The 26577-nt window shown below is 57.0% G+C and overlaps 2 protein-coding genes across 13 annotated transcripts in view; both read right to left on the minus strand.

Moving 5' to 3' along the window:
* SEC16A (SEC16 homolog A, endoplasmic reticulum export factor) overlaps window positions 1-9183 on the minus strand; it is a 32274-nt gene extending 23091 nt beyond the window's left edge. For 4 of the 10 annotated variants that reach the window (XM_037007698.2, XM_037007697.2, XM_037007695.2 and 1 more), the window contains exons 1-2: window positions 7765-7922; window positions 735-4355 (exon numbers count right to left, since the gene is read on the minus strand). In XM_037007698.2, the coding sequence (XP_036863593.2) occupies window positions 735-4286 (3552 nt within the window). In that variant the 5' untranslated portion in view covers window positions 4287-4355; window positions 7765-7922. Of the gene's footprint in view, window positions 1-734; window positions 4356-4903; window positions 5123-7389; window positions 7741-7764; window positions 7923-8054; window positions 8851-9054 lie in introns of those variants that run through there. The other 6 variants (XM_037007701.2, XM_037007700.2, XM_017645979.3 and 3 more) reach the window with 5 other exon arrangements.
* A 9419-nt stretch (window positions 9184-18602) lies between these two features.
* NOTCH1 (notch receptor 1) overlaps window positions 18603-26577 on the minus strand; it is a 45401-nt gene continuing 37426 nt past the window's right edge. For all 3 annotated transcript variants that reach the window (XM_037007702.2, XM_073221665.1, XM_073221667.1), the window contains 7 exons: window positions 26022-26238; window positions 25777-25864; window positions 25525-25690; window positions 24662-24957; window positions 23326-23473; window positions 23145-23242; window positions 18603-21766 (listed from right to left, as the gene is read on the minus strand). In XM_037007702.2, coding sequence (XP_036863597.2) covers window positions 20303-21766; window positions 23145-23242; window positions 23326-23473; window positions 24662-24957; window positions 25525-25690; window positions 25777-25864; window positions 26022-26238 — 2477 coding nt within the window. In that variant the 3' untranslated portion in view covers window positions 18603-20302. The remainder of the gene's footprint in view (window positions 21767-23144; window positions 23243-23325; window positions 23474-24661; window positions 24958-25524; window positions 25691-25776; window positions 25865-26021; window positions 26239-26577) is intronic.

Genomic DNA, 26577 nt, shown 5'->3' on the forward strand with positions numbered 1-26577 from the left:
ACAAGTGGGGCACCGCCGCCCTGCCTCCCTCTGCCCACAGGCGTCCCATGCACTGCCACCTGCTGTAGTCAGTAGGTTTCAAACGTCGTGAGTCCACAACCTTCTACCTCAGCCGACCCTGGGGGACGCTGAGGCAGGACTAAAGGGGAAGGGCAGTTGGTAACCCACACGTGCACCTGGACCACGCCTTTTCAAACTAATGCAGGAGCAAACAGAACTTAACGTGAACAATGTCCATGAGCCTGCATCGCATGAAGGAGGCAAGAGCGAGCTTCCCGTGCAGAGGGCGGGCCCCCCGCTGAAGGCGGGGCTTACAGGACCAGCTTTCCTGCTGCCTCTGGGGTGGTGTTTGATGTCAGACCGCACAGAGGGCTGCAGAGGCTGTCCCAGCATCCCCAGGGTCATTGACTCAAAACTCTGGCTCTGCAGAGCCGGCGGGTATGACAGGACACAAAGGGCTTTGTCACAGCACCTGGTGGATGCTGGACTCCACAAACATTAGGCAGGAAATCTATGCGATTCAACGAGTGACCACACAGCGTGAAGGTCCAAGAGGCGGGCCGTGCTTCGCAGAACAGGCCCTGAGACTGGGAGCACTGCCCCCATGAGGCGGTGTGTGAACTGGTGTTCATGGGTCCCTTCTGAACTGCCCAGCAAAACCCTGCCAAGGAGCACAACCCCAGAGAAAGAAACCACCGGCCAGAGGGTTCCACAGGCCAACAGCTCAATCCTACCTGGTAATAGAGGGGAGCTGTGCCAGGATCCAGTGGGTACAGTGTAGGGTACTGGGACAGGTAGCCGTCATACGGGGGTCTGTAGTAGTAGTAGGACGCCAAGTCTGGAGGCGGTGGTGGCAGCCACTGCTGGTCTGACCGCACAGCTGCCTGGCTCGAGCTGGTGGACACAACCGATGCGCTGGACGACCGAGGCGGCCGAGGCAGTGGCTGCTGACCTGTGTCCACTGGAGCTGGACTTGCAGGTGGCTGGACTGGGTGTGGGGGCTGTCCCCGTGCTGGACTTCCTGGGTCTGAAGATTCTGAAAACGCCGCTTTGGGCTCCTGTGAGGCTCTATCCAGGCCACACTGGTCCTGCGCATCTTTTGTCACCTGCTGGTAGAAATGGTCTGGGTTATGCGCCCCAGGGCCTGGTTGTTTGGGATGATTGGTGATGGTTTGCTGACAAGAAGGTGGGCCGTCAGAGTGGGCCAGGCTATGTATCACCACAGGATTTTCCAGAGTCCTACTTAACGTCAAGTCTGAGGCTCCTGGACTTTCTTCCCACTCACGGGAGAGATGGGCCTTATTACTTTCGGGTACCGAGGTATTGTTTGCAGGCAGCACTAGCATCACACCGGTGCAACCAGCAGCGCTACTAACCACCTCAGGAAGCATGTTCTCAGCATTACGAATCTTCTGACTTTCTGGAACTAAGTTCTTTGGAGCTGGGTGAGGTGGCGGCTGAACCAGCAAATTAGTAGGTTGATTAGACACTGGTTCAGAAGTACCAGAAACTTGGGGAAAATTACTTTGGGCAACATTGTTTGGCAGAGGCGAGCAGATCAGCAAGCCGGCTGGAATCCCAGACAAAGGAGCATTTTCTCCAGAATCACCCTCATCAGCCCGGCTGCTTAGCATGGATTTATCCCCCACCAAAGCATCTCTCCAGGACTGGTTCTTCTCATTAGGGCTCGATAAGGACACAGGAAAATTAATGGGCTGAGCCAAGTTACAGCTGTGATCAGGCTGGGCAATCAAGATTGGTTGATCTTGCAAAGATTCTGTGGGTGGCGAGGATAACAGACTGGCGTAACCAGAACTTGCCTGTGATGGGAGGGCCTCCTCTTCTCCTGTTTTGGGGGGGTTCTCAAGGTTCTCAGAAGTGCTTATGCCATCCACGTTCCGCAGAGGTGGGCCAGAGCCTGCCGGCTGTGGCCGTGCCACAGACCCGCTCTCGTCTGGAGGCTGAATCACTTCGTTCGGCTGCGGTTGTGCGGGCACGTGCAGTGCGGGAGCGGCTGGGGCCAAGAGGACATTGCCTCCAAAATCTGGCAGCTCGTTCTGTGCCCACAGAGTCGTTGCTGGACTCTCACACTTCATGGCTCCCTGAGCCCTGGTCAAGGGCCTTTTCTCAGGGGTGGGCAGCACAGTCTCCAACAGAGGCCCACTGGCATGTGGAAGCCCCAGAGCAGCCTCTGCAGGTGTGGTAAGAGGCAGAGGAAAGAGCTGGGGAGCAAAGAGGGTCTCCATGTCATCCGGCGGCTGCTCCAGGTTGCCAGGGGAGGAATCGGGCAGTGCGGCGACCGGTCTGTGCCTCTGCTGGGCAGGGGCTCCCCTCACCTCCCCCACCACGTTGGCACAGTCTGCCTCGACTGGTTTCACTCCAACCAAGTGGGATTTCACAGGTTCAAAAGAACTATTTGCGCTTGTCTGAAATATTCCCGCAGGTTTTGGGGGGCTTGGGGTTGAGGGCTGGGACAAGCTGCTGTGGTGACTCTGGCTTGCGGTGGTCTCACCTTCACCTCCCACGGGAGAGGAATCAATCTGCTTGAAAAAGCTGCCCGTGGCCTCATCCTCAGGCTTTCCGACTTCCTGCTGAATGAAGGTGCCTACCAGGTCTTGTGGTCTGGCTGTGCCTGGGAGACTCCTGTGGCTCTTGCTGCTGTGACTTGATGACATGCTATCAGGTCGCACAGGGTGCAGCGTCGCATCCAGGGCCTCGAGATTTGGGCCCTCACTTCCAGCATGGCTGGCAACACTGAGCCTAGGGACAGCCAGCCCAGGGAGGGGCCCACATCTCAGCGGATCACTTGGGGAGGAAGGACCCAAACTTAGGGGCTCACTTGGCAGAATTTCTTGATTCTGTATGAATTCTAGGTTCTCAACATTCTCACAGTGGGGACCGTGAGCGTCTTGAGCCCCCACACTTGCTGTGCCCCACCCCACACCCACAGCGGCATTTTTACTGGTTGGTTTATCAGGCTGGACACCTGCAGATGGAGAAAAATAAGGTTGCGGGTCTCCCTGTTTCACGGTCTCAGCGTTGGAACCTTTGAGGAATGCCTGATAAACGACACCTGCTCCCATGTGTGCAGGAGGACAACCAAGTCCAGGGCTTGGGGAGAAACCGTCAAAGTCAGACTGACCCGCAAAGCCTGGTTTTTCAGAGGAGAGATTCTCCTCATTTTCTGTCTCTCCCCCTTGGAAAAACATGGAAAGAGCTCCCGAGTCCACATCTGGTAGGGCCCGGCTTGCCGCTGTCCCCCGGGAGTAGTGCAAATGGCTTTCTGGGCTATTTCCCTGAGAGAGGGGGTTAGCAAGAGCAGGGTCTGGCAACTGGTCTTTACTCACTCCTGGATGCGCCCTGAATTCCTGGCTTGCCCGAGTATTCCCAGCTCTGGAATTCCACCTGAATACATTCTCAGGATCAAAGTCATTTGCTGAATGGCTTCCACTTTGCAGGTAGGCCGCCTCATCTCTCCCTTCACTGGCCCGGGGTCCTGATAAAGACACCAGCGCGGTGTGCTGCTCGTGGCCAGGACCCTGGTGTGGGCTGGACAGAGCAGGGAAGCGGGAAGCGCTGGAGGTGTGGGGAGCCATGGTTGGAACAGGTCCTTCGGAGTGGGGCCGATACTGCTGGCCTGGGGGCTGTGAGCCTCCCTGCCCAGGTCCCCACTGCCCTGGCACTTGATGACGAGGCTGAGAGAAAACAGAGGATGCTGAGGGGGCCACAGCGGTGTTGTGCGGGTTCTGCCTGCTCAGGGCTCTGTCAGGCCCAGGCAGGTTCCCAGGACCCGCTCCTGGAATGTACTGAGAAGGGTACAGTGGAGTCTGAACTTCGGGCTCTGAGCTGGGAGTGACCTCAGCACTCCTGTTTGACTCAGGCCCTGGTGAAGCTGAAGGGTTCGACATGCCAGTAAGCAGACTAGCCTCTGTTCTGGGCTGCAACAGAGGCCCCAGCAGAGGCTGCTGGGGTCCTTGCAAGCTGTCCCTGGCATCTGCGGGAGGCACAGGCAGACCAGAGTGCTGAAGAGGCGCTTGTGCGGCTGGGCCTTGCAAAAGGGGCAGGCTGATTTTGGACGAACTGCCCAGTGAAGTATTTTGGAGCGCCTGTCTGCTAAAAGCAAACGGATCCGTTACCGGCTGCAACGGGCAAGTTATCGGAGCCACGGGAGCGTTATTGTTCGCCTGTCTCCTATATGGACTGCGAGACCAGAACGTGCCCTGAGGATTCCTGGCTGGAGGTGGCGCAACCATGCCTGACGGGACTGCCTGGGGCGGCGGCTGCATGGTTGCTCCCTTGCACGATTAGATGTTGCTCACAGAAAGAAGCAGGATACAGGTTCTCCTTAATTGTGACTGAAAGAGAAAAAGAATGAATTACCAATAAACCCCATACAATCAAGTTCCTGGCTGCAATCAGAAAAACTAAGAAAAAAGAAAAAGACAACATAGTTTTGGTCATTTAAGTCCCAAGGGACACATCACCCCCACCCTCCAGGAGTGTCAGCGGGAGCACAGAAGCGAGCTGTGCCCTGAGTTCGTGCAGTGACTTCAGCAGAGTCACTGCCCTTCTCTGGGACTCAGTCCCACAGCTCTGCTCGGCGCCCACGCGGAAGGTCAGCTGCCTCTGTGATGGCCCCGCCAAGCCGGGGGACGGGGGAAGAGGCGGAGCTAACTGCCAGGCTGAGGTGCTACCAGGTGTGCACCTCAACGTATTCCCGCCAGCGGCCACCAGATCCAGAAAGAGCCAACGCCTCTACTAAGACTGCATATCATTCTTGTCATACAGGTTAATTTTAAATCTTGGAAGGAAAACAAATTTAAATCTTGAAATTTGCTCCTCCGTTTTCTTTAATGAGAGAGTATTACAAAGCACAGAGTAATACGAGTTGAAGAATAAATACCTGAAGTATCTTCCTCTAGAATGCCCTTTATCCGCCATGGAAGGGGTCTGTTTTTTATGTGGCAGCCTGGATGCCACTAGCAGAACAAGTTGCCTCGGACTGCCGGAGCCGTAGCAACTATGCCTCGGAGGAAGATCCCAAGTACACTTAAAGCAGCTTCAAAACTGACCAACTGACTTGACGCAAAAATTTTCAGTAATAGGCACAGTGCCAATGAACCTTTTATAGAAAACAAAGGCACAAAAATCCTCCTCAGTGTTTTTTGTTTTTAAATAAAACACATTGAGTATAACCTCGAACAGTTAATCTGTACTGTTAAGATGAAAATTCAAGTATATCCCTTTACAAAATCCCTTCTTGTGTGTCCGCCCTTTTCCCTAGCACTGCGCTCCCAAACAAACAGGAAGTTTAGCCAATCACAGAGAAAAATAAACACAAAGGGAGAAATGGTGGTAGGACTCTGAAGTTCAATCCACACATTGTTGCAGATGTACAATGTTTCTGTCCTTGAAAACCTGATGACCAGATCAAAGAAAGCACTTGAGATGTACTTTGAGTACAAAGCTTTGGGCAAACCTAAGTCTCTATCCCTACCTGAAAACCGGTCTTATGATTTCTTAATTTGCTACTTCTGCCCACACCTACTCTTCAGCCAAGAGGTAACCCTCTCCGACTGACAAGCACTTTGAAGCTCACTCAAATTTAATGGACTATATCAGGAACAGCATCGCCGACTTTGTTTCTAAGCTGTCATCTTAAAGAATGTTTATGGTTCAGCTTCACAGGGACTAGGGGTGGGACAGCAGGGCTCTTCCTCTTAGCTGTGAAACAGGTGCACCGACACCTTCCAGGACACAACTTCCTCCTTGTAAGGCTTCTGCAGGAGACCCTCAACTATTCTAAGCTGCTTAAACACAAACAAAAAAACCACAGAGCACAGGCCTAGAGGACTTACTCATCAGGTGTCACGTGAGAGCAAGACTGGATGCCCAGCTGAGTGGCTCCAGGGCACCACTCATCCTTCTGCGACCCAGTTTTCTCATCAATTAAGCAGGGAATCAACACAGCAGTTTCGAAGGCCCCCCACCAGATTTAATCTTGGGAAATTTACGCACAGTGAATCTGGGACCTCCCTAATTCCTACCACTGTTAAATAGGGAAATGTTATCTGAATCTAAATTTCACAGATCTGTATGTAAATGTTTTACTTGCAAAAACTATTATTTTCTCAACTCCTGGACTAAACACCATTTTATAAGCAAACACTGTCACTTCCCTACAGAGTAGCATCCCCTGCCACAATCAATACTTTCTAATTTAGCAAAAGCCCAGTTTCATTTGGGACAATCTTGTGACATGAACATTATTCTTTTGATATTTTTTCTCTATTCACAAGCAGAAAAAAACCATGCAAAAACCATGCAACTGCCTATCATTTACCTACTGAGCACAGGGACATTTATTCTGTCTACAAAGACATTCTGTGTCCTCAGGTTATTGAACTTTTAAAAAGGCAGACTGTCTCGGAGACCAGCTGCCCTTCCTGGAAGCACATTACTTACAAACCTAGTCCTTCAACCAAAGTGCCTTGTATCTGTATGACATACTTGAGCACAACCTGTCTTCAGTAGAAGTTCCCGGCTACTGAAGCTATAGGCTTAAAGCACACTTCTCTGCTCCCAGAGCCGCTGCCTCGAGCTGTGTGCGAACCGACAGAAGCACCTGCCAGCGAGTTCCCTCTGCCTATCATCTCCCTCTCAGCAATGGCTACAGTGACATCCCTGTCAGATTAGGGGGCACCTGACACAAAGATGCCAACTCCAACTTTTCTAAGTACAGAGCCAAATTCATTTAGATGTTAAAGAAAAAGAAGGGGGGAATCTATAAACAACGCTGCTAAAAATGATACAAGGTCCAGAAGGACACACGGACACGCAGGAAAGATGTTTACAGCAGAAGGAATCCTATTAAAATTCACACTACCCTAAAGGAAACTTCCAGTTCAATTCTGAGACTTCGTGCAGCAACTGCTGCTAAGGGTGAATGAGTCACAAGGAACGAGAAAACAGCACGAGTTTGCCTCTGGCCTTATCTGTGTAAGACAAGAGCGCTCAGGACCCTCAGAAAGGTGGGGGGGAAACTGCAAGGTGGCTGGTCAGGCTGAGAACTGCAAAAGTATCACTCTGAGAACAGCTGTCAGTCACTTAGTTTGGCTCTTGCCGTAAGTGAGGAGGATATACCTTCCTGGTTAACAACTGCATCATATGTGTTTAAATCGAAATCTTAATAAGCAACTCTGGCCAGTCTCCAAGCCATTCAAAGTGCTTTTAGATGAAGCAGCAGAAACTGATTTTGAATGGCTGTGGTGTGTCCAGACGCTCTACTGTAACACTTCCATCCCAAAAAGCGCAGGCTGGTTCACCGGCTGACCTAAACGCAAGGCCCGACCTCCGTGCAACGTCTTTACCACCTTGCCAAGAAATTACCGACAACGATGCTGCTCCTCGGTCCAAACGTGAGTCTGTCTCAGCACCAGCAGGGCTCGGTAGAAATCTCACACCCAACGAGGGCAAAACTTCAGAACCTTGGAAGCGAAGGACACGCTCCACGGCTATTTTCTGTGTCTGTACTCTTTAAAAAGTTGCAGGTTCGGCCTATCTTCCAGCCATTCCAACAACCCTACATGAAGGCCACCAAGGCCAGGGCGAGCGTCAGCAGCACCTGCCAAGGGCCCGGCCGCGTCCCCGGCCCGCCGGCCCCGCAGTCCTGCCCGCCCGGCGGCGCCCCGGAGACCCGCCGTCCGCTCCGGGCTCGGCCGGGCCTGGTCCGGCCGCCGCCCCCTGCCCGACCCCGGCTCTCACCGGCGCGCGGCCCCACCGCGACCGTGGGCGCCGGCCACTCAGGAGCCGCGGGCGGAAGCCGGCTCGCCGGCGGCGACGAACTCCGGAACGGCAGCCGCAGCAGCCATCTTGCCACATCCGGCTCCGGTACGGCCGCCGCCGCCGACGTGTCCGGTCGCGACGTCAGCGCGCGCCGCGCCCCCCAGCCCCGCCCCGGCCGCTGCCCGGCGCGGCCCCGCCCCCGCCCCGCCGGCGCCCAGTCCCTCGCCGCTCGGCCCTGGTCCCGCCTCTCGCCCCGCCCCCTCGCCCACCTGCCGGCCCCGCGAGCGGTGGCCGCCCCAGGACGTCGTCCTGGCCCTTTCTGTCTTTCCTCGTCTTAGGACGTGACAAGAGTCGAGATTCTTCAGTCAGAACCAAGTGAGGAACCGGTTTTGAACGGCCGGCACCGGCAGGCGCACCCCCCGAGAACGGCTATTCGGCTGGGCCGAGAGCCCGAGCGGTGCCCCGGCGCAGGCGCGTTCCTCCCATTCTGCCGTGGGATGCGCTCGAAGGCTGGGAGACCGGCGGAAGGCAACCGCGCAAGCGCGGGCCGCCGCGGCGAACTGCGCTTGCGCACCTGGCGGCGGCCCGCCGGTCGCCTGGTTACGGATGATCGCAGCTCTGTATCCCGGATGTGCCGCGGAAGTTCGTTGCAGTCCCCGCCGATTCTCGGGGGTGTAGTACCCGTGTGCTCTGCCCAGAACCCTGGGAGGGTCTGACAGCACCGGTCACTGTCCACTGCCCGCTTCGGGGTCGTCCTATCGGACCCTCGGCCGCCCTTCCCCGGCTCAGCAGTCACCTCCGCCGCGCCCCGGCACCTCTCCGCGCACACCCTCGGTCCGGTCCTTTCCGTCCCCCGGGCGCTAGGCGCGCAGCCCCCGGTCTCTTGTGGTCCCCAACCTCCGTCAGGCCCCCGACTTCTCCCCGTGAGCAGCGGCTCCCTCTGAGCCCAGTCACGTCCCCTGAACCGCGGAGCCGCGTGAACTGGGGCCCAGGCTTCTATTCCATGTTCCCGACCATTGTTAGTGGATCTTTGTGTTCAATGAGCGCGACCCGAGGTTCTGCGGTCCCGAGTGACTAACTAGCCTGCCCAACCCCAGCCTCCTGCCGCTCTCCCTGGCTGCCTTATTACTGCGCCCCCCGGCAGGGACAATCGAAGCCCTCCCACGAGGGTATTTGGGAAGAGACGGTGCTGCCACTTGTATCATTTCCCAATGAGAAAAGGGAGGTTCAGGAGGTAAGGAAGCAGCCAGCCAGGCCCGGCCCACTCACCTGCACACCTGCCTGGCAAGAACGGGGAAGAGCAGCAGCCTGCCGCACTTGCCTCAGCTCCTTGCAGCCAGCACAAAGGGTGGCAAGTGCCCATCTGATTGCATCACCTGCTGCCGCTGCTGTAGCAGCTAAAGGCCTACCTGCGTTGGGAGGACACCCTGGTCCCGGTGGGGCCCAGTGGCCCTGGAAGAAGGAAAGAGTGTGATTTGGATATTTGTTTGCTGTGACGCTGGCGAGGGAGCAGCCACGCTGTCAGAGCCCCAGGTGGGTGTGGGGAGTTTCAGCCCATCTGACGTGGCTACTCTGCTAAGCTAACATTTGCCTTGCAGAAATCCAGTTCCCAGCCTGTTTCAACACAGAACACGTGGTAGAATTCAACCCTGGCCCCACCACCCTTGATCCATTTGTACCGGGTGGTCATCGTGCTCTGCAGCCACTTTGTCCCAGCAAACCACTCACGGAGAGCAGTGGCATCATCAGCTCCCCAGAACGAAGGGAGCACGGAGGCAAAATGTCCCAGGCTCAGGGCTTGCGCCTCTTCCCTCTCGCGTTAAGTTCTGAGGGCCCAAGAGCTAGCCCAGACCTGTCTGCCTGGTGTTCTGAGGAGCCTGTGGTCAGCCTTAGCTGCGATCAGCACGGTGAACCTGAAAGGGCCTTGGGACTTTCATTTACCCTCCTCGCTCCTGCTAAGCCTTCAAGCACAGACCCTCTCAGGCTCCCAGCTGTAAGTGGCCTGGTGTGGAGGAGAGGATTCCTGGCCCACAGCCGAGCCATCAAGCCTCAGGCCCTGGAGGCCAGGGCTTTGAGTCACAGACCCTCCTCTTTACGGCCCAGCCTGTTACCTAGGTGTTATGTGCCCTTTGTCAGCTTCCTTAACCTCCCTGAGCAGCAGGCCTAACCTGGGGTTCAAGCAGGGTGAGCACCTGGACAATTTGGGGACTGAAAGAGAGTGCTGTTGATGCATGTGCTTGGACAACAGCCATGAACAGGGACTATGGCTGGGATGTAGGGTGACTCTGGCTGCAGAACATGCAGGGCCTGTGCCCAGGAAGGGTGCTGCTGGGGCACCATAGTTATTCTTGAGGAAGCTTCCTTCCCTTTGCAATGTCCAGTCCTTTCTCCCTTCTCCTGATCCCCCGCCTGGCTCATACTTGGAGGCTGGATACATGTCACCACCTCCCTGAAGTCCCCCTAGGTGGACTAGAATCAGCCACTCTTACCTGGGGGCAAAGTTGTTAGGTTCTCATGTAAAGCTCCACGACCAGAGCTGTAGTCACATTACCCAGAATACTTAGGACGCAGGGCTGTGCCCTTGCCAGGACAATGGGCAGAGGCTACGCCAGAGAACTCGGCTGTCCTTGTCATCATTACAACACTTTGTTACATATTGTCATAGTGTGTTTTTGATATCGCCAATGTCGACCTCACCATTAGCCTGCGTTATGCAAGGAGGCTGCCACTGAGCACCTTACAGGGGACTCTGCAAACCCAGGTGGACGCAAAGTCTTGAGTACATGCCAGAGTGCCAAGAATGTAAACTATTTCATTGATAGGTTGAAAGGGTAATACTTTGGATATATTTAGTTGAATAAAATACATTATTAAAATCTATTTCATATGTTGCCCTTTGTTAATGTAACAACTAGGAAGTTTAAAGTTGCACGTATGGCTGGCATGTTTTCATCAGACAGTGCTGGACTAGACAGTGAGCACTTCGTGCAGGGGGTCAGGGGCCCTGCTAGGCAGCCCCAGCTGGGGGACCTGTAGCCTCTTGGGCTGGGGAGCTAACCACAGGCAGCAGGCAGTCCTAGAAGGAGCCCTGGGGGAGGGGGCCGCAGTCTCGGTGAAGGCAAAGGCCGGGTGGCTTATGTGTGGTGTGGCTTGTGGACATTCAAGGGCCAGTCTGCCCCACACCAGGTGCTCTGCTCAGCCCCTGATGCAGACCCTCAGTCCGCGGCACTAGGCTTGGGAGAAGAAGGGCAGCCTCTGTGAGACGGGGCCGGCTGGTCCACGTGAGAGGAGGGCTAGGGCCTCGGAGGTGGAAGAGCCGGCAGGGAGGGCTTCCAGAGGAGGCAATAAGGACTGAGGGGGGTCGAACAGAATGAGAGGCGGGAGTCAGTTCCTTTGGCAAAAAAGCGGGTCCAGAGGCCAAGACAGCTGTGTGTTAGCTTGCTTTGTGGCATCTGTGCCTTGGGCCTGTGTGGCATGGGGGCCTCCCGTTTGGCTGGCAGCATGTGGCCAGGCCAAGAGTGGCTCCTCCATGAGGCTGCAGACTGGGTATGAAGCCAGCACTGTCAGAGCTATTCAGGATCTGGGGGGTGCCTGGCAAGAAGAAATCTACATGCAGGCCAACCCCTGACCTGGTCAGGCTTGATGAATGTCACCACCATCAGTGTCACCACGAGCATGAGTAGGACACTGTCTCTCGTCTCCAGTGTCTAGAAACATGCCAGGCACCTGGCAGGTCTCAGAGAATTTTTCTCTGAAGTCATTGAGCCAAATACTAAGCATACAAGGTGATATGTAAATGATAGGGACAAAGCCGAAAGCACTAGGCAGGTGACGACTCCGTGCCAGCACAGGTCAGGGTCACGGGAAACGGCACAGAGGCCCCTTTGTTGCCGAGAGGCCCTGGAAACACCTGGGAGACCTCCTTCTAAAGACCATACGCAGACGTTCGCTGAGCCGCTGCTGTGTGCCGGGCGCTGCTGAGAGCTGGCCCTGTGACCATGGGACAGACAAGCCCAGCCTCTACCCCAGGGGCAGCATGAACACCAGACAGCTGCAGGTGTTCCCTGTCAGGCAGGGGCACCAGAAGGGCACCTGGAGAGGGCTGGGTCCCACCTGATGGGGCAAGGTAGAGGCAGGGACAGTGGAAGAGGAGCATGTGTGACTGAAGCAAACAGAAGCTTCTGGAGTGGCAGGGGGCAGAAAGCTGGAAAGCAGGAGACGGTGTGGGGCTTGCGGGTGTGCATCGTGTGGAGCTCTTCGGGGCTCCAAGGGGGTTTGCGCTTGGTTTCCGAAAGCAAGGGAGGCTTCCGGGGGCTCCTCAGCCAGCGATGACATCCCTTTACCTCCCCCAGGCTATCTGGCAAGGTGCTAGCAAGAGCCAAGAGGCCAGGAGGTGGGCTCGGGTCCCCTAGTGGGGTGTGGAAGCTGCTGGGCAGATTGGCGGGGAGAGGCGAACCCTAGGTGACGCCACAGGCAGGACCCGGCTCTTGTGCAGCCGCTCCGCACTTCAGCCAAGAGAACAAACGGGAGGGAGAGTCCTGAGCATTGGTGGTGACTGTTGTTACAGACGTGGACTTGGAGGCCTGGGGTGGGTGGGGGACAGCTGTGAACTGGGAAGACGAAAGGCCCAGGGCTGCATCTGGAAGAACTCCAACACCTGCAGGTTGCCAAGTGTCAGGCTGGCTGCAGCAGACTCCCAGCAAAGGGACAGCCCAAGGGACCCTGGCCCGCTCTCCCCGAGCATCAGTTTTCCTGGTCAACACAGCCTCTACAGGCCCTCCCAGGTCTCATGGGGGCAGTGACCCCTCAAACGGTTACGTGAACACGGACCAGGGAGTCGCGCGGCCCTGGCCCAGATGAGTGAGCATGGAGAAGCCACCTACCTCTGAGCCTCAGCGCCCTCCTCTGTAAAACAGGATGGTAACCCTGAGCACCGGGTGAGGTGCAGATGGAAACCCCAGAGCCTCCCTCACCTGGCCTAGTGGGCGTCTCCGGGGAGACCAGTGCCTGCCAAAGGGGACAGTGGGCGGGGGCACTGCCAGCAGGGGGAGGCAGAGAGCTGCCTCGAGTCCACCAGCGGCGCCGAGCACGCTGTGTGGCCCTGCGGGCGGCTCCTCTCTAGTCGTCTCTGGACTCCCGGTGGGGTCCCCTGACCACAGCAGGCGCTGCCTAAATCCTCCCTGGGTTGAGCTTAACGGAACAACAGACGGCGTATATTTTTCAAGCTCTGTGCTCCGGGGAGGGGGTTTAATCCCCGTGGCTCTGGGGGCCGGTCCGCGCTGCTTTCGAACAAGCTGCTTTTACCCGCAGCTCTGTATTCGGCATCGCCCTGTGCTGGCCGGCTAGGGGCCCCGGCAGCCCGCGGGTGAGGTCCTTGGCCAGGCGCGGCCAGTGGCCAGGGCAGTGTTTTTTTCTTTCTGTCATTTTACAGGAAAGGAAATGGTTGGTAGAGAATAAATAAATTACCTAAGGTTATATACTTTTCTAAGGCTCATATTTTAAAATGAAAAAATGCCCAAACACGGTGACAACAGCTATAGTGTAGTGTAAATGTTTACCTTGAGCCAGGGAATGCTTTCACCACAAAATGCAATGCAACATCGTCAAATATGTATGGCTGACCCTTAAACAGCACGGGGCTTAGGGTGCTGTCTCCCCCAACTCCCCCCAGCACCACCCCCTGCCATGCAGTTGAAAATCTGGGGATAACTTTTGATTTCCCCAAAACTCAACTCCTAATAACCTACTGTTGACTGGAAGCCTTACTAACAGCATGAACAGCTGATTAACATGGTTTGTCTGTTACATGTATTAATATACTGTATTCTTACAGTAAAAAAGCTAGAGAATAGAAACTGGTTTTTTTTCAGATTGTCACAAATCTCCAAGAATTTTTCCTTTATTTTATTGAAAAAAATCCACTATAAGTGAGCCCACGAAATTCAAACCTGTGCCATTCAAGAGTCAGCTCTACATAGAAAAAATATATATAGATTCATAATAAAACCAGTAATGCATTATGCGCTGTGTGGTCCGGGGAATCTAACTCGGAGGCCCTTTGTGCGTGGCATTGGTTGGATTAGGCATGAACTATGCTTTGGTACCGAAGTCTGTCACCTCTTTAAGCCTGGGCTGCTCCATCCTGAGCAGGGGTGGCAACAGCGTCCTCTGAATGGGGCTGCTGCCTGGCTGGGGCCGCAGGTGCGCGGGGGGCACCGAGAACGCAGTCCCAGAAGCCACAGTGACAACAGCGGCAGGGCCATTTCTGAGTCCTGACAGAGCATGGGGCTTTGTTAGCAGCCTCACAGGTCTACACCACAAGCCCGGGAACCCGCTTGGAGTGGTTTCTGCTTTACCCCTGAGAACACCGGAGATGCCAAGTCCCCTGCTGATGGCCCAGCGCCGCCGCAGGGAGAGTGGGAGCATGAGAGGACACACATGGGGAAGCCTGCAGGCCAGACCAGCACAACCCCCTTGGTGACCTTTAAGACGAAGCCCTCGGAGCAGCCTCTCCGGCCCGTGAGCACTGACACCCCTCCTCCGAAATAAGGGGAGTCATGCAGCAAATACACACACGCCTCCCCTTGGAGGCCACAGTATTTGCCATCATTTCAAAGGCTTCAGAAGCCCTGCAGTGAAGGACCTTCTGACCCTGGGCCCCCCGAACAAACACTCTCTGCGATGCTTGCTTCTGGTCTCCATTTGCCCGGGGATCAGGCTGGACCACACTGCTTAGGGGTTCTGGTTGAAATTCTCTTAAGAATAATCCTTTGGTGTTATGTGGGGCGCTCACCCCACGAAGTGACTGGACGAAGCTCCCCGTCTTCTGTGCTGACAGCGCCGTCCCCTCCAGCAGGGCTCCCGGCTGTCGTTTCTGGACTGGGCAGTCTCACCAGTGATTTGTCATCAGTCCGTGATGAGAGACGGAGCCGCAGCAGAGCGAAGATCAGCCGCACCACTGAACACTCTCGTGCCACTGACCGTCCTTGGAAGCAGGACTTTTTTTCGGGGGAGGAGCAGTGGCTCGCTGCGTAGCTCCAAGTCCCACGGCGCTCTGGCTCTGCATGCCCTAGCAGAGCAGATGGTGCTGGCGGTTCGCTTAGCCTGTGGGGGGCTGATGCCGTGCCTCTGGGCTTGTGCTGGCCCTTGGCTCTGGCCAGAGGGGTGCAGAGCCACACCTGGGGCTCACTCTGGAACAATGCAGAGCAAGACACCAGGCCAGTGACATGCCTCGGGTTCTCCTGCGGTGTTGACAGGCAGCCTGGATTGCCTACATCGACACTGGCCAATGTAAACACGAGCCACAGGCGGCCACCCAGCACCTGAACTGTGGCTGGCCCAAATTGAAGCATAGTGGGAAGCTAAAAATACCCATAGTACAAGAAAAGAGAGAAAGAATGTAAAATATTTCATTATCTATTTATGTTGATTACATGTTGTGCTGGTAATATTTTGGATATATATATTGTAACTAAGAAGTGTTGTTGAAATAAACTTCTCCTGTTTCTACCTTTTTAATGTAGCTACGGAAGTATTTAAACTCATGTATGTGGCTTGCGCTATACTTCTAATGGCAGGTGCAGCTCTAAACCGCCCTCGAGGCATTGGGGAAGGGCCCACCCAGCACAGGGGCAGGCATGAGGGGACTTGGCAGGGAGGGCAAGCTTGATGTCAGCTTTGTGACAGTTGGTGTCGAGGAGGGATCGGGCCCCAGGGCAGATGCTTGGGCCCCATGGCTGGTGCGGCATTTGGTAACCGGGAGGTGTGACCTGGGACCTGGATCAGTCTGCTGGGGCTGCCGTGGGGTCACCATGGACGGGGCTTTGATGGCAGCGATGTGTCCTCTCCCTGTCTGGAGGTGGCAGGTCCACGATCCAGGTGCCCAGGGCTGGTCCTCCCGCGGCAGCTGCCTGGCTGTGTACACAGCCCTGTGCCCTCTCATGGCCGCCCCTGTGTGTGTGTCTGAGCCCTTATCTCCTCTTCTCATAAGAAGAGCAGGCAGATGGGATGAGGACCCCCTCCCCCCCAGTGACCCCATTTTACCTTCATCACTTCTTTAAGACCTTACCTCCAACACAGCCACCTTCTGAGGTCCTGGGAGATAGGACTTCCACATGTGAATTTCAGGGTGCACATTTCAGCCCATCACAGACTCCCAAGTCAGGGGTGTCTTGGCTGAGCCTATCCCTGGGTGGGTGGGACTGTGCCCTCCCTGGGAGGCCCGTGGTGGCTGGGCGGGGGTCATCTGAGGGCAGGGCTGGTGGAAGAGGCTGACTTGACTTAGGGTGTCCAGAGGGAATGAAAATGAGTGAGACAGAGTGGCTGGCTTGGGGCCAGGGCAGTGGGTGTTGGGGGGGCTGGGCCCCAGTGAGAAAAACGGGTGGGGCTCAGGTCTCCTTTGAGCCTGTGGCGGGTGCCTCTGGGGTCCAGGGAATCTCAGCAGGTGTGGAACCTGCTGGGGCCACCTGACCTTTCCCTCGGCCCTTGCCTAGGAGCTGGGCAGGGCCTGGTTTCCCAGACACTCCAGCTGAAACCCGAGACGGCGGAGGCTCAGAGTCAGGGGCCTCCACTGAGGGCCTCCTCTGGGCTGCCAGGGACTCTGAAAACTTTGGGCGAACAGAGAGGTTCTTCTTAAGACCCACGGGCCCCCCAAGGCCCATCCTGCCACATCTCTGGGAATCCCACACCCACAATAAACTCTTTGGAAGTTCAAACATTGCTAGTTCTTTCTTTAAAAAAAAATAATCTACTGAGGTAAAATTCACAGAACATAAAACTAAAACTATTTTAGTGCACATTTCAGTCACATTTAGTACAATCACGATGTGCAACCAGGGCTTCTGTGAGGCTCCAAAACATCTCATCACCCACAGTAATACCCCAGACCCATTAGCTGTCACTTCCGAGTGCCCCCTCCCAAGACCTGGGAACCAAGCTGCTGTCTGGACCTTTCACAGACATGGAGCCACCCCCTAAGTGGCCTTTGGTGTCTGCTGTCTTTCACTCAGCACCATGTTTCTGAGGTTCAGCCACATTGTAGTAGGTGTCAGGGCTTTGTCCCTTTTTAAAGCTGAATAATATGCCCCTACATGGAAATTAGTCAGGGGCTCCAGAGAAACAGAGCCAGTAAGATGTATTTATAGATACAGAGAGGTGACAGGTTTCCCCTGCTGTCCAAATGTTCCCCCTACGTCACTGCTCGTACAGGAGACCTGAATTAGTGCCTGTTTTTGCTAACCGAAAGAAATGCAGAAGGTTTTCACTTTCACTAAACAGGAATGACGTCTGCGCTTTATGCCGGCTTGTGAAAGGTTTCACAGGAGCGCTCTGCTTCCGGAGAGCAGGGGTGGACTGTGTAAGGAATCTGTTCACATGACTCTGGGGGCTGAGAAATTCCAAGGTCTGCTGTCAGCAAGCTGAGACCCCGGGGAGCTGATGGTGTAAGTTTTAGTGTGAAAGCTGGTGGGCTCAGCCCCCAAGAAGAGCTGTTTTGGGCAGGGGCAGGAAAAGACTCATGTTCCAGGTCAAGTGTCAGGCAGGACCCCCCTGTCCCTCAGCCTTTTTGTTCTATCCAGGTCTTTAGCTGACTGGATGAGGACCATCCACACCGGCAGGGGTCGGGGTGGAGGGCACCTGCTTTCCTCTGCCCATCAGCCAAATGTGACTCTCACCCAGAAACACTCTCCTGTCCGCCAACTGGCCCAGCCAAGTTCACAGATAAAGGCAACCCTCACAGTATAATCTACCACCTTTTGTCCATCCACTCCTCAGCTGATGGGCATCTGGGCTGTTCCCACCTCTTGGTTGCTATGAATCATGTTGCTGTGAACATGTGTGTACATGGATTTAATTGAGTCAGTTTTCACTTCATGTCGGTGTACACCTCGGAGTGTAATTTTGGGGTGCTGAGAGTTCTTTGGGCGGAATTCAGTCTGTGTCTACTCCCTCTGAAGATGAAATTTGGGCCCCTTGTTGTATCCCATGTCCTGGAACCTCTTGGCCACATGCCATGGTGCCCAGCACCATGCCAGGCATGAATGAAGTACCTGGACTCAGTCAGGACATCTCTGGTGTACTCTTGTGCTTGGAGAGGCCAGGCTTGGGGGCAGGGGCACTTTGCAGTGGAAGGGGGGCACTACACTCCCTTTGTTAATATGGTTTGAATCTACCGGTCTGGGGATTGGGCTGGGGTAGAGGGGATGTGGGGAGAGATGGGTCCTGGTGGGGAGAGGGGTGGAGGTGAGGGTCAGGTAGAGGGGCAAGGCCAAGTGGAGAGAGGAGAAAGGAGGAAGGGCCCACATGGGCACCTGGCAGGACCCGGGAGGTCTGGTCCTGCTCAGGATGCCCTGCTCAGCAGCATCCCCTTGGGCTCACAGGACTTCCCACGTTCACTGTCATCCCTGCTCACACTTCTGTGGCTCCTTTTACCCTTTGCCAGGGTCTGGGTTCCTCACTGCGGCCTTCCTGCTGCCATCTGTGGGCTGGGTAATGCACCCTGCCCCTCTGTGACCCAGACGAATGGGACAGCCTGGCACCTAGTGTCCTGGCAGCCGAGTCCCCCCAGATGTGCACATCCCCACGGTGGGGCTGCATGTGTCCTGCTCACTGCTGCGTCCCGCCTCCCCAGATGGGGCCTGGGCAGAGGTGGAGATGCTTGTAGAACTTTGGGGGAGGCAGTGGGCCCCAGCATGCCACAGGCCCGGCCTGGGTGGTCTCTCCATCACTTCCCATCAGAAAGGACCCCCGGGTGCCCCGGAACAAGGCAGCCTGCCCCCCCGCGCCCCAGTGAGCCCGTCCCACAGCCGACTTTAGCAAGATCTGGATGACCATCAGCATCATTTTTATTGCAAATCAAATAACAAAAAAAGATGAAAAAAAATACATCATTTTCATCACCTATAGTCTTGCATGTAGATAACTTTTAAAAAGAGTTTCCTTTTTCTGTGAACTACACTCTATTTTACAAAACATAGTAAAATCAACACCCTAGGACGTTCTGGTCACACCGACCAGGGGTGGCGCAGCATATCGCCAGGCAGAGCCAGGGAAGCTGCCTGGCGGCGGACGCCTGCCCAAGCCCACGGGAGGCCAAACCTTTCCTGGGTCGCTCTCAGGAGCTACGCTTCTGCAGCTGCGGGTCAGGCCGCGGGGCCCAGGCTGTTGGGGCCGTGTCTGCCGTCCCTCGTCAGCGTGACCCGACAGACTTGTTCACTCAGATTTTTTAAACAAAATCCACCTTTAAAAATGTATTTACAGACATTTAGTTTGCCACAGGCGTATACTTGATATTGCCAGAATCTGCGCCCCAGGCCCACAACCCCCTAAAGTCAGGAGGGGTTGCCCAGAGCAGGCTCCCGACGCCCTGAGGGTACTGCCTCAGCTGCGTGCCCAAGCCACCCCTGGCCCTGGGGTGATGAGTGGTCTCCACGCACTGAGGCCCGACACAGCTGTGTTGTCCCAAAACCTCACTGTCAGCTGCTCTGACAAAAACAGGTCTCCTATAAAAATGGGACCTGTCAGCAGTCAGGCCCCGTGAGCTAAGCCCGGGTCCCATGGGGCCAGTCCGTCTTCCACTGAACCTGGAAGATGCTGCTCAAGGTGGGATGCGGGGAACTCCAGCTGGGTGGCCCTGGCAGTATCCTTCCCCAGGAGAGGGTAAGATTTCTCCGGTGGGCACCACATGGCCACACCTGGCTTCTCATTCTGTGTGATGCTTAAGTATCAAGAAGGGAAGTGGGGGCACGGGTGGGACAGGAGAGCTTTCAGAAGGAACAAGAACTCACAAGACCAACGGACAACTACATAATACTGAACCTGAAACAAAGATTCATGACTGGTACCATGAAACGTGCTCTCGGTAAACCCTGGGAGCACATTTTTCAAAAATAATCATTAACAAAAACCACCATAAACCACATCGTTTCCCATTTTACTTTCCTATTTCAGATGCGAATTAATCCACAGGCCAGGTGTGAAGGCTTTCACTGTCTCCAGACACATCTCATAAAATGTAGGCCATGCTGGGAGGAGGGCTCCGGGATTGGGCGCGCGGGCAGGAGCGCATCTGGGGAGATGGCAGCAGGCCTGGGCGCCCTGGGAGCTTCCTGGCTAATGCGGGTTCAAACCTCCCTTCTCCAACATTTCTTTTTCGATTTTGAAAAAAAGAAATCAATAAATAATTGGCATTTATAAATCATGAATCTTTGTTTATATTTTACAAATATGTGTCTTTATCCTAAATTGGAAAATCATGACTGAGAACTAGTTTTTCTTGGAACAGATAAAAGTTTCTACCTGGCGCCATAGAAAACAGTACATATAAATAAAAAGGCAGTGTTTCCATGTAAAATAAAAGTACATAAATAAATACTAAAAAAAATTAAAATCCTTGTCCTATTTTGTATAAAAACGTATTTCTTAAAAAAAAGCTCCTTTGGTGGGTCCTGGCATCCGTGGAGCACACGCCAACGCCTGCAGGGCTTGGGAGAGGAGGCATGGGTCCCGCCGGTGGCCGCATTTACTTGAAGGCCTCCGGAATGTGGCTGGTCTGGGACTGCATGCTGGTGGGCGGGCTGGAGATGCCCTCGGACCAGTCAGAGATGTTGGAGTGCGGTGAGGAGCTGGACCACTGGTCGGGGGACTCAGGGGACGGGGTGAGGAAGGGGTGCTCAGGCACCTGCAGCTGGTGACTGGGGGTGTTGTCCACGGGCGAGGAATAGCTGTGCTGCGAGGGCGGCGTCAGGAACTGGGCAGTGGTCATGGGCGGGGCCAACGAGGTCGGCAGGGACGTGGGCAGGACCTGGTTGTCCTGTGGCAGGATGGTGTGTGCTGCCAGGCCACTGGGGCCCAGGGGCTGCACATCTGCCTGGCTCGGCTCGCCGCCCAGGAAGCTTCGGCTCAGGTGGCCGCTGGCAGCTGAGCTCACGCCGAGGTGCGGTTGGGGCGGCTGTGTCTGCAGGCTGTGCTGGGGCTGGATGTTTGGCGGCTGCAGGCTTTGCTGGGGCACCTGCACCTGCTGCGTCTGCACCAGGTGAGGCTGGGTGGCTAGCCGTGCGCTGGGCAAGGCCTGATAGCTCATCATCTGGGACAGGGCAGTGGCGGAGAGACCGCTGTGCAGCGGGCCCATCAGGCCATGCTGGAGGGTGGGGGCCTGCGAGCCCAGGGTGCCCGGTGCCATGTTCCCTCGCAGTGGGTTGTACTGGTTTGGTACCAGGCCATTCTGCAGCCGGGAGAGCCACTCACACTGGCTGTTCAAACCCGTGGCCCCACCCACTGTGAAATTCATGGCCCCAGAGCCAGCACCCAGGACTGTGCTGGTACTTGAGGCCACAGGCAGGTGGGAGAGGCGCGGTGGCCCCACCTCGAAGGCCAGCCGGCTGCTCCCACCCAGTGCTGCCATCTCGGGCTTGGCTGCTACACTCAGGTGGCTGACGCCCAGGTGGGCATCAGGCATGCCGGGCAGGTGGTTGAGGGGCACAGCTGGGGACTGCTGGAACGGGGAGGGCAGGAGGGGTGGTGAGGCCACATCCGACAGGTAGCCATGCGGCGACTCGAGGGAGTCCACGGGTGACAGCACGCTCGCGGTGTCCAGCAGGCAGCCCTTGCTGTCCTGGGCCTTCTTCCTCCGCGCCTTGAGGTCCTTGGCCTCTTTGCTGCCGCAGGCCAGGCCCTTGGTGCTGGGCTTGCGGGCCTTCTTGCCCTGCACGGCCGGCTTGAGGTTGCTCAGGTAGCCGTTGGGGGAGCAGAGTGGGGGTGACAGGGTGGGTGCACCCCCCAGGGCGGCACTGTGCAGCTGGGGGCTGCGCACCAGGCTGTACTCGTCCAGCAGCCGCACGATGTCGTGGTGCATGCGCTCCTGTGCGATGTCGCGAGGCAGGCGGTCCATGTGGTCTGTGATGTCCCGGTTAGCGAAGTGGTCCAAAAGCACCTTGGCGGTCTCGTAGCTGCCCTCCCGGGCGGCCAGGAACAGGGGCGTCTCCTCCTGGGGAAATGGGTGCAGGGCAGGTGAGGGAGGTCTCCCTCACCTGCCCTGTCACCAGAGGGACCAGTGGTTGACGCCCACCTCCCCACTGAAAGGGGGGACACTCACCAGGGCCCTACCTCAGCCTTCCCTGCTACCTGACCTGATGGAGTATTAAAAAGCAGCCTTAAGGGGGTGGGCAAATTAGGTGAAGTGGGTAGAGATACAGACTCCCAGTCACAACAGACTAGTCACAGGATGGAAGCACGACACAGGGAGCATAGCCCCAAACACCGATCTGTACATGGTGACAGCCGGCAACCCCACTTATTGTGGTCAGCGTCTAGTAATGCACACAGCTGTTGGACCACCCTGTTGTATATACCCGGAGCCGTTATAAGGTTGCATACCAACTATATTTCAATAAAAATGAAAAAAGAAATTTGGAAAATGGAAAAAAGAAAGCCTTAAATGCATCTCCTGAGACCGACCTAGACGTGCTCTGTGGGGTCCGGAATCAGCCTTTGTGGGGGTCACAGACCCTGCTGGGAATCTCACCGACCGCAGCCTCCTTCCCTCCCTCCCAGACCACACGCAGGGTGACACGGCACCTTCAGGGGCCTGGGGTCCCTCAAGTGCATCCCCAGGCGAGAGGCCCCGCCCAGCAGGTCAGGAGCAACCCTGGGTCTTGGCTCTCCCAGCACACAGGGAATGCACCCCACAGAGATGCCGTGTCGGGGGTGAGGGCTGTGGCGCCTGCCCAGCACACCCTCAGTCCCGATGCCCTCCGGCCGGTCCCCACATCTCAGGCCCAAGCTCCCCAGCAGGAGGAGGCTCAGGCTGCAGCCCTGCAGGGGACTTGGACACCTGGGTCCAGCGCACCCCTTGGTGCCCAAAGCGTGCTGCATCCCCTTACCCAGAAGGAAGGGACACCTCCTTGAACTGGGCAACCAAGGGTCCACAGAGTGTGGGGTGGGGCTGGGCAGCCATGGTGGTAGGGGTACCTGCATGCCATGCCAAGTACCCAAAGGAGCCCAATCAGGTTCAGGAAGCTGGGTTGGACTGGGTCAGGGAGGGAAGAGAGGGCTTCCTTAGCCCCAGGGAACAGACTGGCAAGGGGCAGCCAGAGGCTGGGGGCAGGTCCAACATGCAGGAAGGCAGTGCTCACAAGCGCATCAGGGGGGTCTCACAGTGCACCACACCCTCCACACCCACCAGTATTTGGGCTCAGCCTGTACTATCTGGGTCACCCTGCCCTGCCCAGGGACAGCCAAGGACAGAAGGTGTCTATGTGCCCAGGAGCTCTCATTGGGACTAATCAATCCCAGGCCCAGGGGTCCCACACGGTCAGAAAGGAGTGGCTCTGGGCGAAGTGACCTGCCACCCACATGGCCCCCACCTTGTTGTTCTGCATGTCTTTGTTGGCCCCATTCTTTAGCAGCACAACGGCGGCCTCCACATTATTCACGGCAGCAGCCCAGTGCAGGGCGGACTTGCCTGTGAGAGGGAAGCAGAGAGAGGTTTGGGGCAGATCCGTGCAACACGCCCATCCCGTACGCACTGGGCAGCAGCCAATTTACCCAGGTCATCCACGGCGTTGACGTCGGCATGTGAGTTGATGAGGTCTTCCAGCATGCCCTCCACAGCCAGACGGGCAGCCAGGATCAGTGGCGTCGTGCCGTCATGCATGCGGGCATCCAGGTCCGTGGCTCGGTTCCGGATTAGAATCTAGGCAACAGGGGAGGTCTCGGGCTTGGCAAATGCACTCCACCACCTGGCCCACCACGAATACCTGGGAACCAATCCCTGTGTGATGAAGCCCTTCCTAGGGTCCGAACGGCCCCAGCAAGACGGGATGGCCACAGAGTAGGAGTGTAGGGGGGATGGGACCGGCCCCCAAGGGAGGGGCTGGGGGCCAGAGCACGGGATGCATGGCCCACCCAGACCAGCCTCTTGGCGACCATCTGCAACTTTACCTGATCCTCCCACTGGGCCTGGCAGCTACACCACCCCAGGACACAGAGGGTCAAGTCCCTCCCAGCTACAGGGGGCAGAGCCAGCACCTTAACCCCTGTGCCTGGAGCTGGAGCCCCACTCAGAACTGCTGAGCTGAGCTGCGTCCACCCAGACACACGGAACTTCAAGCAGCCCTTCAGATGCCGTGTCCTGGGTCACAGCAGGGATGGTCACTGCTGATGGGGGAGAAAAGCTAGGTGTGTGCAGCGTGCAGGACCGGCTGCTCTCCTGCAGAGAACCCACGGGAGTCTAGGACCATGTGTCAGAAAGGCTGTGGCAGCCGACTCAGCCGGGGCCCCCCCCGGGGGCTTGTGTACATCATCCTTCCCTGCCAGCCTCATCTTATTTCCACAGAACAATGTGTGAAAACCTTTGTGGTAACCCCCAATTTGTGCCCTGCATACCTGCCCATCCATACATGGCAGGGCGGCCCAGGGGCCAGGGACCTGCAGCAGGGGGACTGTTGGCAGTTTGAAAAAGGAGCTCTGCTAGGGACATTCCCCGGGACCTAGGCACCCAACCCCTAAGACCACCCTTGTCCCAGAGTCTCCAGTAGGGCCAAAGCCCCAGATTGGCAGGCGACAAGCAACAGCCTTTAAACCCTTCTCGCTGCCACAGGCGAGGCCCCTGGCCAGGGCTGGGAGCCCACCTCAGGTGAGGCAGGAGGACCTGCAGGGGTGGCAGGGCCCTCTGGCCTCCAGCTGCACCGCTTCCAGCCTGGCTTCCCTAAGGACGGTACGCGTAGACCTGAGTGCTGAGGTTCAGGCTGAGACGCCAGCTACCTGCTTAGATTCTGCAGCATCACCACTCTGGACCCACACGAGCCCAGCTGCCAGCCCAGACCAGGAGAATGGTGCACTGGGGGCCGGCCAGGGTACACGTACGGGAGTGGCCGCCCACCTGGAAGACGCCCTGTGCGTCGGCAGAGACAGCCGCATGCAGCGGGGTGCGCCCCATGTTGTCCTGGATGTTGGCGTCGGCGCTGGCCTCCAGCAGGCGCTTGGCAGCATCAGAGCGTGAGTAGCGGGCAGCCAGGTGCAGGGCGGTCTCGCCGGTGCGGTCTGTCTGGTTGTGCAGGCTGGCGCCCTGGTAGATGAAGTCCGAGATGACGGCCGGCGCGTCGTCCTCCTCCTCGCTGTTGCCTGTCTCCAGGCCCCCTCCGCTGCAGGAGGCGACCATGAGCGGTGTGAAGCCGTCTGGAGGGAGGCAGGACAGCGGCGGGGCCGGTCAGGAGGTCGGGCCCACACCGCTGGCTCTAGGCAGTGTGACGATGGTCCTGGGTCGGTGGGCAGCTGTGTGGATATGTGGCCCAGCCTGTGCACACAGGGCCACACTGCCTGGGGCCACCAAAATCAGTCTGAGCTTCCCAAGGAACAGAGCTGAGTCCAGTTCCCAATGGGCTGGTGGGCAACGAAACCCCTTCAGCTCTGCTTCCTGACCTGCTTGAGGTCTTACCCACAACCCACCCAGGACAGGCGGCGTGAGAGGAGTATGTATGGTTGGCAAACTGGCACTTCCAATGTCTCAAAAGCAGCATTCCAGGAGAAGTTAGTTTACAGGGCGAGGGAGACTGGAGTCACTGAGGAGGGAGCGGGCTAACAGGCGGAGGGCTCACCGACGCCCACCCGCTCCAGGTCTGAGCACCAGGCTCCAGTGCTAGGCTTCTAGAAAACCAACCTGGGGGTTCTGGGCAGGGAGGCAGGCTGTGGAGGCGGCCCTGGCCGGAGTCCCGGGAGGCTGTGGGGGGGTGGCCTTGTGCTTACCCGGCCCGCGGACGTTAACATCCATGCAGTCGGTGTCAGCCTCGCCCTGGGGTGGTGTGGGGGCCGTGGCAGGCACACGCAGGTCGGCGGCATCCAGGTGCTGCTGGGTCCACTGCCGGTGGTCCGTCTGGTCATCCAGGTCAGGAAGAACCACTGGCTCCTCAAACTAAGGACGGTGAGCAAAGAGCCATGTCCTGCCAGGCCTGGGGCTGGGCGGGGGTGGCCCAAGAACACCCCGAGGCCCCGACTCACCCGGAATTTCTTGGCGTCCAGGCCCTCGTCACCCCACTCGTTCTGGCTGTCGTCCATGAGGGCTCCATCCGAGGCGTTCTTCAGGGGCCTGGGGGTTCGGGGAGGCAGGACTGAGCGTGGCACCCCCGAAGGCCATGGCTGGGGCACCCGTCCGAGGCCCCAGGCTAGCTGGGCAGGTGAGCCACGGCCACGGGTTGGCAGGCCCCGCCTCCCCCACCCCTGGCGCAGCGGCGGCATCCACTGACTTGAGACCAACGGAATCCTCGCCCAGGGGCTCCCGCCGTTTCTTCTTGCTGGCCTCCGACACCTTGAAGCCCTCAGGGAACCAGAGCTGGCCATGCTGCCGCCGGCGCTTGCGGGAGAGCAACACGCCGCAGCCCACGAAGAAGAGCAGCACGGAGGCGACCACGGCCACATACATGAAGTGCAGCTGCGGGGCTGGTGGGGGCTCCACCGTCTCACCTGTGGGCGCGGGGGCCCACGTCAGGGAGCGGCTATGCGGCAGGCCGGCAGCCGGGGGGCAGCGGACTGGCTCCGCGGCCGGGTACCTCCTCACCGGCTCTCCTCCATCCCGCCCCCCAAAATAAGGTCATTTTCTACGCGATTAATCAGAATTGCAAACTATCGCTAAATTCTCTCCTGCACCAGCCGACTATCTGGAGACGGCTTTCGCCTTTTTCTTCTTTAAGGATTAACCAACTTCAAATCACTGCGCTCACATTGAGCTGTTAAGACGAAGGATTTAGGGGGATTTTCAAGATACAAACTTCAACACTTCACATGACACCGATCAATTCTTCC

This window comes from Manis javanica, chromosome 2 (assembly GCF_040802235.1).
Source record: "Manis javanica isolate MJ-LG chromosome 2, MJ_LKY, whole genome shotgun sequence".
In the NCBI taxonomy this organism is placed as follows: Eukaryota; Metazoa; Chordata; class Mammalia; order Pholidota; family Manidae; genus Manis; species Manis javanica.